The sequence below is a fragment of the Oryctolagus cuniculus genome, chromosome 15 (genome assembly GCF_964237555.1).
Source record: "Oryctolagus cuniculus chromosome 15, mOryCun1.1, whole genome shotgun sequence".
Classification (NCBI taxonomy): domain Eukaryota; kingdom Metazoa; phylum Chordata; class Mammalia; order Lagomorpha; family Leporidae; genus Oryctolagus; species Oryctolagus cuniculus.
Genome location: NC_091446.1, coordinates 8467885 through 8480418, shown reverse-complemented (window position 1 = coordinate 8480418; position 12534 = coordinate 8467885). Strand labels below are relative to the sequence as shown.

Below are 12534 nucleotides of genomic sequence, written 5' to 3'. Positions count from 1 at the left end.
ATGCAGACACACTCACACAGAGACACATCATAAAGACACACAATAGACAAACATATGCATGTGTATGCACACACTTGTATACAATAAATCATACCTCTCACACAAAGACACACTCACACACACACACTCGTATACAACAAATCATACCTCTCAGACACACAGAGGAGACACACATTCACACATCCAGACACTCACACAGACGCACACTCATCGACAACAAGTCATACCTCTCACACTCACACAGAAACAGGAGACACACAGACACACACATCCACACACTCATACACAACAGATCATACCTCTCTCACACAGACACACACAGAGGAGACACACTCACACATCCACACACTCACAGCTGTACCTGCCTCACACACACACACACACATCCACACACTCACAGCTGTACCTCCCTCACACACACACACTCACACTCACACATCCACACACTCACAGCTGTACTAGCCTCACACACAGACACACACAGAGGAGACACACTCACACATTCGCACACTCACAGCTGTACCTCCCTCACACACACAGACACACACTCACACATCCACACACTCACAGCTGTACCTGCCTCACACACAGACATACACTCACACATCCACACACTCACAGCTGTACCTGCCTCACACACAGACATACACTCACACATTCGCACACTCACAGCTGTACCTCCCTCACACACACACACTCACACTCACACATCCACACACTCATATACAACAGATCATACCTCTCTCACACACACACACACAGAGGAGACACACTCACACATCCACACACTCACAGCTGTACTAGCCTCACACACAGACACACACAGAGGAGACACACTCACACATTCGCACACTCACAGCTGTACCTCCCTCACACACACACAGACACACACTCACACATCCACACACTCACAGCTGTACCTGCCTCACACACAGACATACACTCACACATCCACACACTCACAGCTGTACCTCCCTCACACACACACAGACACACGGACACGCAGGGACAGGTGCACACCTGGACACACAGGCACACAGAGCGGCGCCACTCTCATCTCCCACGGCTGCTGCGCCAGCCCGGGCTTCCGGTGCTGAACTCCCTGTGGGTGTTTCTAGGATCCTGCTCCGCGAGCATCTCTGGAGGGAGAGACCACGCCTGGCTTAGCACCTTACACCGCTAAGAACTTAGCAGTTTGCTGGCTCTCAGTGCCCCTAGCTGGCAGCCAGGATGCTCCGGTGCCCAGCTCTGGCCCGGTGGGACAGAGGACGCGGCCGGGAGCCACCTTCATGTCATATCCTCCTGCCAGGTCCTGAGCAGTACTTGCACTTCCTTTTCTGGTGTATGGGGCATTGCGCTCTCTATCGGGGACTGGATTAACCACACAGGCACCATTGCTGCAGGTGGTCGTTCCTCCACTTCCGTGGGAATTGGCTCCAGGACCCCCCGGCGGATACCAACGTCCACGGACGTATAAAATGACATGGTGCGCCCACATCCGCCTGTGTACTTGGAGCCGTCTCTAGATCGCATGTCTACACTATGCTATATAATTCTACATAACTGACTTATATGACAAGGAGACAATCTGTGCGTGTGTCACAGAGATGCCTCTTTTTCCTGAGTATTTTTGAGCTGCTCTCAGCTGAGTCCACAGAAGTGAAGCTGCAGGCGCACAGTGCTGACTGTGCTGTGACTCCACCGCTTGGCTTTTTCTGACACGTGAAAATGGAGGTGCGTTGTTTGAGCTTGAATTCTCAGCCCTGCTGAGAGGTCCGTGCTCTTGGCTCGGGTGTAGACGTTGCTCTGTGTGTGGGGGCTGCGCCTCTGCCTCCAAGTCAGCTGCTGGCTTCCCAGGACAGGAGGACACGGCCCCCAGGGTGCAGCACACGGCCCCCAGGGTGCAGCACACGGCCCCCAGGACAGGCGGACACGGCTCCCAGGGTGCAGCACACGGCCCCCAGGACAGGTGGACACGGCCCCCAGGGTGCAGCACACGGCCCCCAGGGTGCAGCACACGGCCCCCAGGGTGCAGCACACGGCCCCCAGGACAGGAGGACACGGCCCCCAGGACAGGTGGACACGGCCCCCAGGACAGGAGGACACGGCTCCCAGGGTGCAGCACACGGCCCCCAGGGTGCAGCACACGGCTCCCAGGGTGCAGCACACGGCCCCCAGGGTGCAGCACACGCGTCTCTGATCGCCTTCTTTTTGCAGCTACTGCTAGCACAGAGCAGTCCACACCTGGTAAGTATTTCGAAACCAGTATCTTGTATGACTGAGTTTTTCACCCTCTACAGTCACTTATAGCTTGAGAATACATGCTGCCTCGTGGCACTTGAATGAATGCATGAGGGCCGCAGGAAGTACAGTTTGTCTTCTTCCGGCGGTGGTGTAAATGGACAACGTGGCTCCACAGTCACGCTGCACGGCGGTTTTATTTTGCCTCTGCCTCAAGCTCCAGAGCGTGTCAGAAGCAGAGCGCTTGCCTGAACGCAGACCCTGGGGTCCGCCTCCCTCTCCCTCGCCCGCTCTCAAGAACCCCTTTGGAGGGCAGAGCTCAGGAATCTACAGTTTTCGCAAACCCACTTGAGGATGAGAAATCCAGCAACACTTAGGGTTGGCAGTGTCATTAAAGGAGCACCACTGTGCTAAGAATGTAAAGACAGGAGATACGCACCTATATTTTACATGCTATCTGTTTTTCTTTATTTTGTTAAGATTATTGAGCACTTCGTATGCTACCCAGTTACTGCAGTCTGCCAGCTCCGTTTTGGCAAGCCCACTGGAGGCATCAGGCCAAGACTGAACCTCAGCGCCCTCTGGCGTGATTGTGAGGTTCTGCAACCTGTAGATTGTCTCTTTTCTAAGATGAGTCTGATTTCTTTCTAGGTCAGTGGATCCCATATACCACCTACCATGGTAAGACCCTCTCATTCTCTACTCCTCTTCCAGGGCTTGTCTCTGGCTGGCCCGGCCAGTTCGGGTACAGTTGGCTAGTTGAGACAGTACAGCCTTGGCCTTAGAGCAAATGCCTGCTTTTTGGAATGTAGGGATGGAGCGGGGTTGAGAGATGTGGGTGCCCAGATCCTGGGCATGTCCCAGGTGCACACTCAGCCAATCCTGTCTCTCATTCTTCCTTCTCTCTGCGTCCCAGTCACTCTTGAGATGAAATTAGCTTCAACTTGGTGTCAGGAGAGATGGTTTAAAAACATCAGTACTTTTTTTTCTCATTAACTAAAAATAGCAGTTATTGAGAAGGTGACTAGCATCTACAATTACCTGCTAAATATCCTGCACAAAATTATTTTCATACATTAAATGAATTAATACAAAAGAACATTTAAAGCACTGGCACATAATAAATGCTCAACTAGAACATAATACATCCTATTACCATGAAATCTTCCCAACACTGCTCTGAGGTAAGTATTTTTACGCCCATTTTTCAGATAGGAAAGCTAGGGCATAGTTAGGTAATTTGTCAATGCTTCTGTGTCTAGGTCATGTGGCTGGTGGCAGGGAAGAGATTTGAACCCAGGAGAAGGGCCTTTCCCCCACCTATGACTAAACGAGCCCATCTCCCCACTGTGTGCAGTGAGAGTGTGCAGACTTCCCAAGTTTGATATGTCAGGGACATCTGCACGTTCACTCAGGGCAACAACTCTGCCACTGCAGCCTGGCTGGGGTGGAGGCCAGGCCCTCCCCTTCCAGGACAATGGCTGGGAAAGACCCGAGGGGCAGATTTCTGACTGGCACCCAGGGGAGATAGGCTGAGGCAAGGGATGCAGTTCTAGGAGGGACCAGCAGGGGGCAGTAAGGAGGCCCAGAATACACCTTTGGAAGACCCTGATTTTGGCCTTTCCTCCCTCTTTTCTTGGCCCGTCCCCCATCCCTGGACCAATAGCAACCACCTGTCTCCTTACCCCCATCCCAGTCCAACCTCTCACTCTCTGACACAGATTTCTTGTAACCTCAAGATAGCCACAGCCAGCATCGGGACCCCTTCAGCCCTGCAGCCTGCTTTTCTCACGTAGTCAGTGCAGTGGGTGACTTAGGGGCACCATGTCGGGCGGCGACATGGTGCCATTGGCCTGCCCGCTGTGGCCGTCTCTACAGCGGGCATCCTTTCATGGGAGAGGAGGCTGACAGGGCAGGGTGAGGCCTGCCCTTGGGACAGCACTATCTTGGACTTGATCCTCATGGGAGTTGGGGTACTTTGAACGGGGAAGTGACTGGAATACAGCTGTGCTTAGTAAAGATAAAACCTGGAGGCCGTTGGATAGAGAGGTGCATCCTATTAGCACAGGAATGGGCATGGAGCAGGCACCCCTGAAGCACTGAGTCACTGAATCTGGGTGATTAGAGAAAGCAGGGGCAGAGGTCAACCACCTGGGTGACCCCCGGAGAAGGCCAGGTTCAAGAGAGTGGAGGTCAGACCGGGTGAAATGGCAGTGAGAGTAAGAGGCAGTAGTGAGCCCTGAGACAGATACAGAGGTGAGAAGGAGCCATCAACTGTGACCCCCAGATTTCCACCATGGTTGAGAGGTCTTTGCTGACACCCAGAGAGCCATGGAAGCATTGGTCTGGAACTCGGGGCTGGGCCAGGACTGGAGAGGTGGATCCAGGGGTCCTCTGTCTGCAGAGTTCTCCGAGTATGTGAGGTTCTCCAGGGGGCAAAGGCCAAGTGAGAAGGGGGCAAAGACAACGAGGGGTACGTTAGGTCCTGAAGGAGGGAGAGACCTGTGTGGGTGGCCAAGGCAGGGGAGAGGGTGGTGCGGGGTGGGGCAAGCCAGGGGGATCGCGAAGCCGAGGACTTCCCGCTGTGTCAATGCAGGTTTGCCCGTGAGACTGGTGGATGGAGGTGACCGGTGTCAGGGCCGGGTGGAGGTCCTGTACCAAGGCTACTGGGGCACCGTGTGTGACGACAGCTGGGACACCCAGGATGCAGATGTCGTCTGTCGGCAGCTTGGCTGTGGCCGTTCCGTGTCTGCCCTGGGCGGGGCTCACTTCGGTCAGGGCTCGGGGAACGTTCTCTTGGGCGCTGTGTACTGCTCAGGATGGGAGCCTGATCTGTCGAGCTGTCCTCATGACGGGTGGTACAACCATGAGTGTGGCCACAGGGAAGACGCCGGAGTCGTGTGCTCAGGTAGTGCGAGTGTCACTCTGCTGTCACCTGCGCGACTCCAGGGACAGGTGCTGACTGGGTCGATACCGTGAGGTGTGTGTGTGTTTGTGCCTGTGTGTGCATGTGTGTGTGCACACACATGTTTGCAGTCCACACACTGCGCTGTGAACCATGCAGCAGTCCCTGGCCTTTTTCACACACACAAACATCCAGGCCCAGAGGCACTAAGGGATCTGCCTGTTGTCCTAGCACTGGGAAGTGCTGGGCTCAGGTTTCAATCATGGTCCCTTTGCAGGTGGCCAACACCATTGCTCAGTGGCCTGGCTCTGGCGAGCAGCATGGTGACCGTCCCTGGCCTGGGATGTCTAAGTAAATATCCTCTAAGTGGCAGGAGGATGGGGAACTCAGGTCTTTAATACTTAAATATGCACCAAGATCCAATCAAAGGTGACCAGTATGTCCTCTGAATCACACTAAATGACAGGCAAAAGACACAACCTCAGTGGGAAGAGGAAATTGTCCCTACCTCAACCCAGGCTGCATCCAACCCCAAAGCTGTATTTCTTATCTTCTCACTTGGTGCTGGTAGGTGTTCAAACACCAACAAGACCTTTAATCCACAAAGAATCCTCCAAGGACCCCAGCAGGTACCCCAAAGAGGAGCTTCTGGGTAAACAGTCCACTTTTAGGTACCCCCTAGCATGTGCAGTGAGCTGTGGACTGGCCTCTGTAATCCCACGTGCAGCACGTGGCCATGGTATTCCAGCCACCACTTGGGAACGGGTGCCTCCAGGGAGTTGCCTCTGAGCGGTTTTACTCTGGCATTCTGAAATGCCTCTTCGGAAACTTGGGGCCACCCTCTCAGGAATAGCTCAGTGCTGGCCAGTGTTTGCCACGTGGGGCTGTATGTGCGCTCTAGAAGCAGGCGGGTGTGACTGGGAGTCTGACTGTGGCTTGGATGGGGCTGTTTGCGGACCAGGTTTTAGGTGGAGACCATGGCAGCAGAGGAGGTAGAGGATGGTGGCAGGCAGAGGATGCTCGTGGCAGTTTACAGTGCTGAAGAGGGGCTGGCAGAACCACAGGCATGGCACTGGGCTTCACAAGGAAAAGCCGCAGCCTTTCCGCCATGGGCAGGGCCTTCAGGGTCTCTGGTCTGGCCCTTGTTTGCTTCAGAGCTGGGGAAGCAAGGCCCCTCCCCTTCAAATGAGGGCTGACATCCAACCATTCCATTCTGCAGATTCCGTGTCTTCCCCAGGGGCACCTGTGGAGACGACGACGACAGAAGGTAATGTCTGCCACGAGGAACCCCTGCGGGCTCCCTCCCCTGCTGCATCCATGCGTTCATGTCTGATCCAGAGCGGGGCAGAGCACACACAGCTCAGCTCCCAAGGAGGACCCTTATGAATTAAGCCTCTGCCCTGAGCAGGAGTCCTGTCCACGGGTCGTGCCCCTGAGGTGGGGATGGACCAACCTGAAGATGCTCCAAGGGGGAGCCCCGTGGCCTGGTGCTAGGGGTTCTGTAGCTCATGCTGTGTCCCCCAGGCCTCACCCATCAGGCCTCTGGCTGCAGGCCTTGGAGAGGCAGGAGCACCCTGCCGCACCCTTGCCGTGCCCTTTCCCTTAGCCCGTTTCAGTCTACCTCGGCTCATTCTCAACCTGCAGCTGCCGTGATCCTTCAGCTGTGGACGTCAGAAGTCCTCTTCCCCCCGACCTGCCACGGTGGACACCCCAGTGACAGATTCAGAAAGCAAAGGCAATGCAGCCTGGGATTCTGGAAGCCTGGGCTTTGGGAATAGATGTAATTTCCCATTTCTGATGGGAAGCATTGGCCTGAGGACAAGATCAAGAACCACCTCCGCCAAGGTCCCTGGCCTGCCGTGGCATGGACTGGTTGGGAGGCCTGCTGGTCTTTTGCTGATCCACGCATCAGGCATTTCTGTTCCCGAGGCCCACGAGATGACCTGTGATCTTACCTTCTTTCTTGTCCCTGAAGTAAGGACCCAGATGTCGCTGGAGCTGAGGGCGAAACTGGCTCTATTCTAATTTAGCTGCGTCCCTACCCACAATGCCCGCCTTTTCTTCTTTGCAGCAGTTGCAAGAGGAAAAGCTGTTCATTCCTCTGCGGCGGTTTCTCCTTCGGTCTCTGTGCACAGTAGACAGAGAGCAGGGCCTCAGGGGCCCAGCCAGGGATGGAGGCAAGGGGCAGAGGGGTTCAGGTGACGTGCGTGTGACAAGACTGCAGCCAGGACTTACCTAGAGCTGCTCCTGTTGGGACGTGCGGTGTGGGAAGGGGCCACGCTGCTACGCGATCTGGAGACTCCCAGGGTAAGCCCAACAGTGGCAGAGTCCTCTGCCCCTGACTGCAGTGGCTTACGAGTAGCGCTTAGATGACCTCCTCCCTAAGCCCTGGCACCCAGTTAATTCTTGTAGGTGTCCAAATAAGTGTCAGTGCTCATTGGAGCAACTTGAAAGGATAGATTTACACCTAGTATCTTACTTAAAAGGGAAACATTAGAAGAATTTTCACTAAAGTCACAAACAAGGCAAGTATGCCCTCCAACCCCAGTGCTATTCAGTACTGTGCTGGAGGTACAAGCCAGTGCAATAGCATAAGGGAAATCAGGTAGAGACTTAAGATGGACATATGTCAGCGTTCCTCCTAGGACGTCCTGGGGTCATCAGGCTTCTCTTCTCAAGAGGTGTCCTGTCTCTTGGGGTGGGTCTCAAGATTCTGTCCAGAAAAAGGTCTGGATAGAAAAGCACACAGACGGTCCTAGGCGCCTCCAGGATTTCACTGGGAAGAGGAATTGCTGTCACCTGGAGCTCTAGAAACTCAGGTTCTGGCAGAGCAGTCGTTGTCCTTTTCCTCATAAAGAATTCGCGACCTGGTAGAGCTCAGGCCACTTAGAGATCCTTGTTTACCGACGATCTCTGAATCTCCTACCAGCCCCGAGACCTTGACCCTTAGTGGGAAGATGCAAAAATAATCTGCACCTTGAATCCAGCGTCAGGTTAGCAGCAGCTAACCTGGTGACCAGTCATTATGCTACCACCACCCTCACTGACTCAAAGCCCGACGTAATGCTTGTTAAAGTGTCAGAGTCTGGACAATGGTGTGCCAGGGTCATTGACTAAGAACGGAGCACGTGAACAGGCCAAGGTGTTTTGCTTGAGCAGAGAATATTACAGCTGGTGAGAACAGGAGGGGCCAGGGATGTCCAGCAGGGCCTTGTCCCATGGCTGAGCTGGAGCAGCAGCCCTGAGCAGACACAGGGAGCAAGGGGCCGGGCCTGGAGTGGAACCACGGTTGTGACAGCTGCCTGGTCCAGGGAACATTTTGCTCTTGGCCCTTTTCCTTCAGGTGTAACTTTTGCTTGTCCTTGTTGCCCTTCACAGACACGTGGCCGACCACGGTCATCTATGAGTCCACCCCAGGTGAGTGTCCCCTCACCATCCCGGGGGCTCACGGCCTGGCTCTGAATGGACGCTGCGTCGCTGATGAGAGGAGGAGGCTGCCCGTGTGCTGGGCCTCATTCTTGTCCCTGGGCGTCGGTTGAGGGGGAGGGCAGAGTGTTTGAGGACAGGTCCTTGAGGCCGGGACCCGTGTCCAGCGGGATCAGGTCCAGGGGCTGAGGCACGGTCCCTCTGCACATATTCGGGGTGTGTGCTGGAGGCCCTGAGATGCCAGGTGACCTTGTGCTTGTCTCTGAGGCCTCATAAGAGTGGGTAAAAAGGCCTTATGTACATAGTTGACCAAGGCCTGCCATCCACACACATTACCAGACTCAGACCCTACCATGCACATGCCCTCAAGCTCCTGAACACGGGCAGAGCCTGAGGCCGTCACGTCTCTGCAGAGCTCCGTGCTGTGTGTGCCCAGAGGTGGGAATGCACAGTGGTTCCTGTCATAGCACTGAGACCCTGGGTGCTTCCAACACTGGAGCACCCGCAGACGTGGAAGTGTACAGTGTCCCTGCCCGTAGTCCTGTGATGAATGAAATTCTGGGCATAGTCAAGGGTGACTCAGCTAAGAGGCCTTTGCCGTTGGAATCCTGAGTGTGGAACGCACCTTAGATCCCTCACCTGCAGACATGGTGACGTCATGTCCTGTGTTCATCTGTAGTTTTCCCATCTGGATTGGAACTGCGACTGGCGAATGGAGGTGACCGCTGCCAGGGCCGGGTGGAGGTCCTGTACCAGGGATCCTGGGGCACCGTGTGTGACGACGGCTGGGACATCAATGACGCCCAGGTGGTGTGCAGGCAGCTGGGCTGTGGCATGGCTGTGTCGGCCCCAGGAAGTGCGCGGTTTGGTCAGGGCCCTGGCCAGATTGTCCTGGACGATGTGAGCTGCTCCGGGCAGGAGCCGTACCTGTGGAGCTGCCACCACCGCGGCTGGCTCTCCCACAACTGTGGACACCAGGAGGACGCGGGAGTCATCTGCTCAGGTGGGTGCCCAGATCCCCAGAGCTATGCTTGGACTGGGGCCCCTGGCGTATCTCTAGGAGTCCACAGGAAGCCTCGGAATGTCCCCACTGTTAGGCTGTGGAGTCGGGGTCTTCATCAGCTTTTTAAAAGCTGGGGGCATCTGTGTGCCCTGCCCTGGGTGACTCTGCAAAGGTGATGACATCACCCTGGTGGAGACGTAGCCTCAGGAGGCAGAGGTGCAGGCATGGCAGTGGGCTGCAGGGCAGAGTTCCTGAGATGAAGGGTGTGGGCGTGAGGACCGCCCGTTCTGTGTGTGCCTTCATCAGGACTTGGGGCCTGTGTTGCCAGGTGACGGCTGTGTGCTTTGTGTCTGATCTTCTTCTCTTTGTCACAGATGCCGTGCCTACGACCACACCCCTACCAGGTGAGTCCCCCTGTTGTTATTGGCAAAGGCCCTGTTCTTTCGACTCAGATGCAGCAGGGCCACAGTTGCACCCAGGAGTGGCATTCAGTGCCAGGGGATGAGGTGGGTGCAGGCAGAAGGATCTGAGGCTCCCGCTGACCAGTCAGTCCGATGCTACCCTCGCCTTCACTGTCTCACTGCCCTGCCTGATTCTCGTGTTCAGTGCATCAATTCTGGACAACGGTGTCCCATGGGCCACTCAGTACCGAAGGAGCAGATGGAGGCTGGCGCCGCGGCTTAATAGGTTAATCCTCCGCCTGTGGCGCCGGTACACTAGGTTCTAGTCCCTGTCAGGACGCCGGATTCTGTCCCGGTTGTCCCTCTTCCAGGCCAGCTCTCTGTTGTGGCCCGGTAGTGTAATGGAGGATGGCCCAGGTCCTTGGGCCCTGCACACACATGGGAGACCAGGAGAAGCACCCTGCTCTTGGTTTCAGATCAGCACAGTGGGCCAGCTGCTGCGCACTGGCCGCAGTGGCCATTGTGGGGTGAACCAGTGGAAACAGAAGACCTTTGTCTCTGTCTCTCTCACAATCCACTGTGCCTGTCAAAATAAATAAATAAATAAATAAATAAGAAGGAGCAGATGGAGCAGGCCAAGGTGTTTTGCCTGAGCGGAGATATTGCAGGTGGCAAGACCTGGAGGGGCCAGAGATGTCCAGCAGGGCCTTGTCCCATGGCTGAGCTGGAGCAGGAGCCCTGAGCAGACACAGGGAGCAAGGGGCCGGGCCTGGAGTGGAACCACGGTTGTGACAGCTGCCTGGTCCAGGGAACATTTTGCTCTTGGCCCTTTTCCTTCAGGTGTAACTTTTGCTTGTCCTTGTTGCCCTTCACAGACACGTGGCCGACCACGGTCATCTATGAGTCCACCTCAGGTGAGTGTCCCCTCACCGTCATTGGGGCTCACGGCCTGGCTCTGAATGGACGCTGCGTCGCTGATGAGAGGAGGAGGCTGCCCGTGTGCTGGGCCTCATTCTTGTCCCTGGGCGATGGTTGAGGGGGAGGGCAGAGTGTTTGAGGACATGTCCTTGAGGCCGGGACCCGTGTCCAACGGGATCCAGTCCAGGGGCTGAGGCACGGTCCCTCTGCACATATTCGGGGTGTGTGCTGGAGGCCCTGAGATGCCAGGTGACCTTGTGCTTGTCCCTGAGGCCTCATAAGAGTGGGTAAAAAGGCCTTATGTACATAGTTGACCAAGGCCTGCCATCCACACACATTACCAGACTCAGACCCTACCATGCACATGCCCTCAAGCTCCTGAACACGGGCAGAGCCTGAGGCCGTCACGTCTGCAGAGCTCCGTGCTGTGTGTGCTCAGAGGTGGGAATGCACAGTGGTTCCTGTCATAGCACTGAGACCCTGGCTGCTTCCAACACTGGAGCACCCGCAGACATGGAAGTGTACAGTGTCCCTGCCCGTAGTCCTGTGATGAATGAAATTCTGGGCATAGTCAAGGGCGACCCAGCTAAGAGGCCTTTGCCGTTGGAATCTCCTGAGTGTGGAATGCACCTTAGATCCCTTACCTCCAGACATGGTGACGTCGTGTCCTGTGTTCCCCTGTAGTTTTCCCATCTGGATTGGAACTGCGACTGGCGAATGGAGGTGACCGCTGCCAGGGCCGGGTGGAGGTCCTGTACCAGGGATCCTGGGGCACCGTGTGTGACGACGGCTGGGACATCAATGACGCCCAGGTGGTGTGCAGGCAGCTGGGCTGTGGCATGGCTGTGTCAGCCCTAGGAAGTGCGCGGTTTGGTCAGGGCCCTGGCCAGATTGTCCTGGACGATGTGAGCTGCTCCGGGCAGGAGGCGTACCTGTGGAGCTGCCACCACCGCGGCTGGCTCTCCCACAACTGTGGGCACCAGGAGGACGCGGGAGTCATCTGCTCAGGTGGGTGCCCAGATCCCCAGAGCTATGCTTGGACTGGGGCCCCTGGCGTATCTCTAGGAGTCCACAGGAAGCCTCGGAATGTCCCCATGTTAGGCTGTGGAGTCGGGGTCTTCATCAGCTTTTTAAAAGCTGGGGGCGTCTGTGTGCCCTGCCCTGGGTGACTCTGCAAAGGTGATGACATCACCCTGGTGGAGACGTAGCCTCAGGAGGCAGAGGTGCAGGCCATGGCAGTGGGCTGCAGGGCAGAGTTCCTGAGATGAAGGGTGTGGGCGTGAGGACCGCCCGTTCTGTGTGTGCCTTCATCAGGACTCTGGGGCCTGTGTTGCCAGGTGACCGCTGTGTGCTTTGTGTCTGATCTTCTTCTCTTTGTCACAGGTGCCATGGCCATGACCACACCCCTACCAGGTGAGTCCCCCTGTTGTTATTGGCAAAGGCCCTGTTCTTTCGACTCAGATGCAGCAGGGCCACAGTTGCACCCAGGAGTGGCATTCAGTGCCAGGGGATGAGGTGGGTGCAGGCAGAAGGATCTGAGGCTCCCAGTGACCAGTCAGTCCGATGCTACCCTCGCCTTCACTGTCTCACTGCCCTGCCTGATTCTCATGTTCAGTGCATCAATTGTGGACAACGGTGTC

General features: G+C 55.9%; 1 protein-coding gene across 5 annotated transcripts in view; it reads left to right on the top strand.

Annotated features, from left to right (window-relative positions):
• The window catches only part of DMBT1 (deleted in malignant brain tumors 1), a 43789-nt gene that overhangs the window by 1101 nt on the left and 30154 nt on the right, over positions 1-12534 (top strand). Inside the window, exons 2-10 of one of the 5 annotated variants that reach the window (XM_070058303.1) lie at positions 2893-2922; positions 4838-5149; positions 6366-6413; positions 8525-8563; positions 9252-9575; positions 9950-9979; positions 10852-10890; positions 11579-11902; positions 12278-12307. In XM_070058303.1, the coding sequence (XP_069914404.1) occupies positions 2893-2922; positions 4838-5149; positions 6366-6413; positions 8525-8563; positions 9252-9575; positions 9950-9979; positions 10852-10890; positions 11579-11902; positions 12278-12307 (1176 nt within the window). The remainder of the gene's footprint in view (positions 1-2892; positions 2923-4837; positions 5150-6365; positions 6414-8524; positions 8564-9251; positions 9576-9949; positions 9980-10851; positions 10891-11578; positions 11903-12277; positions 12308-12534) is intronic. The other 4 variants (XM_051824338.2, XM_051824339.2, XM_051824329.2 and 1 more) reach the window with 4 other exon arrangements.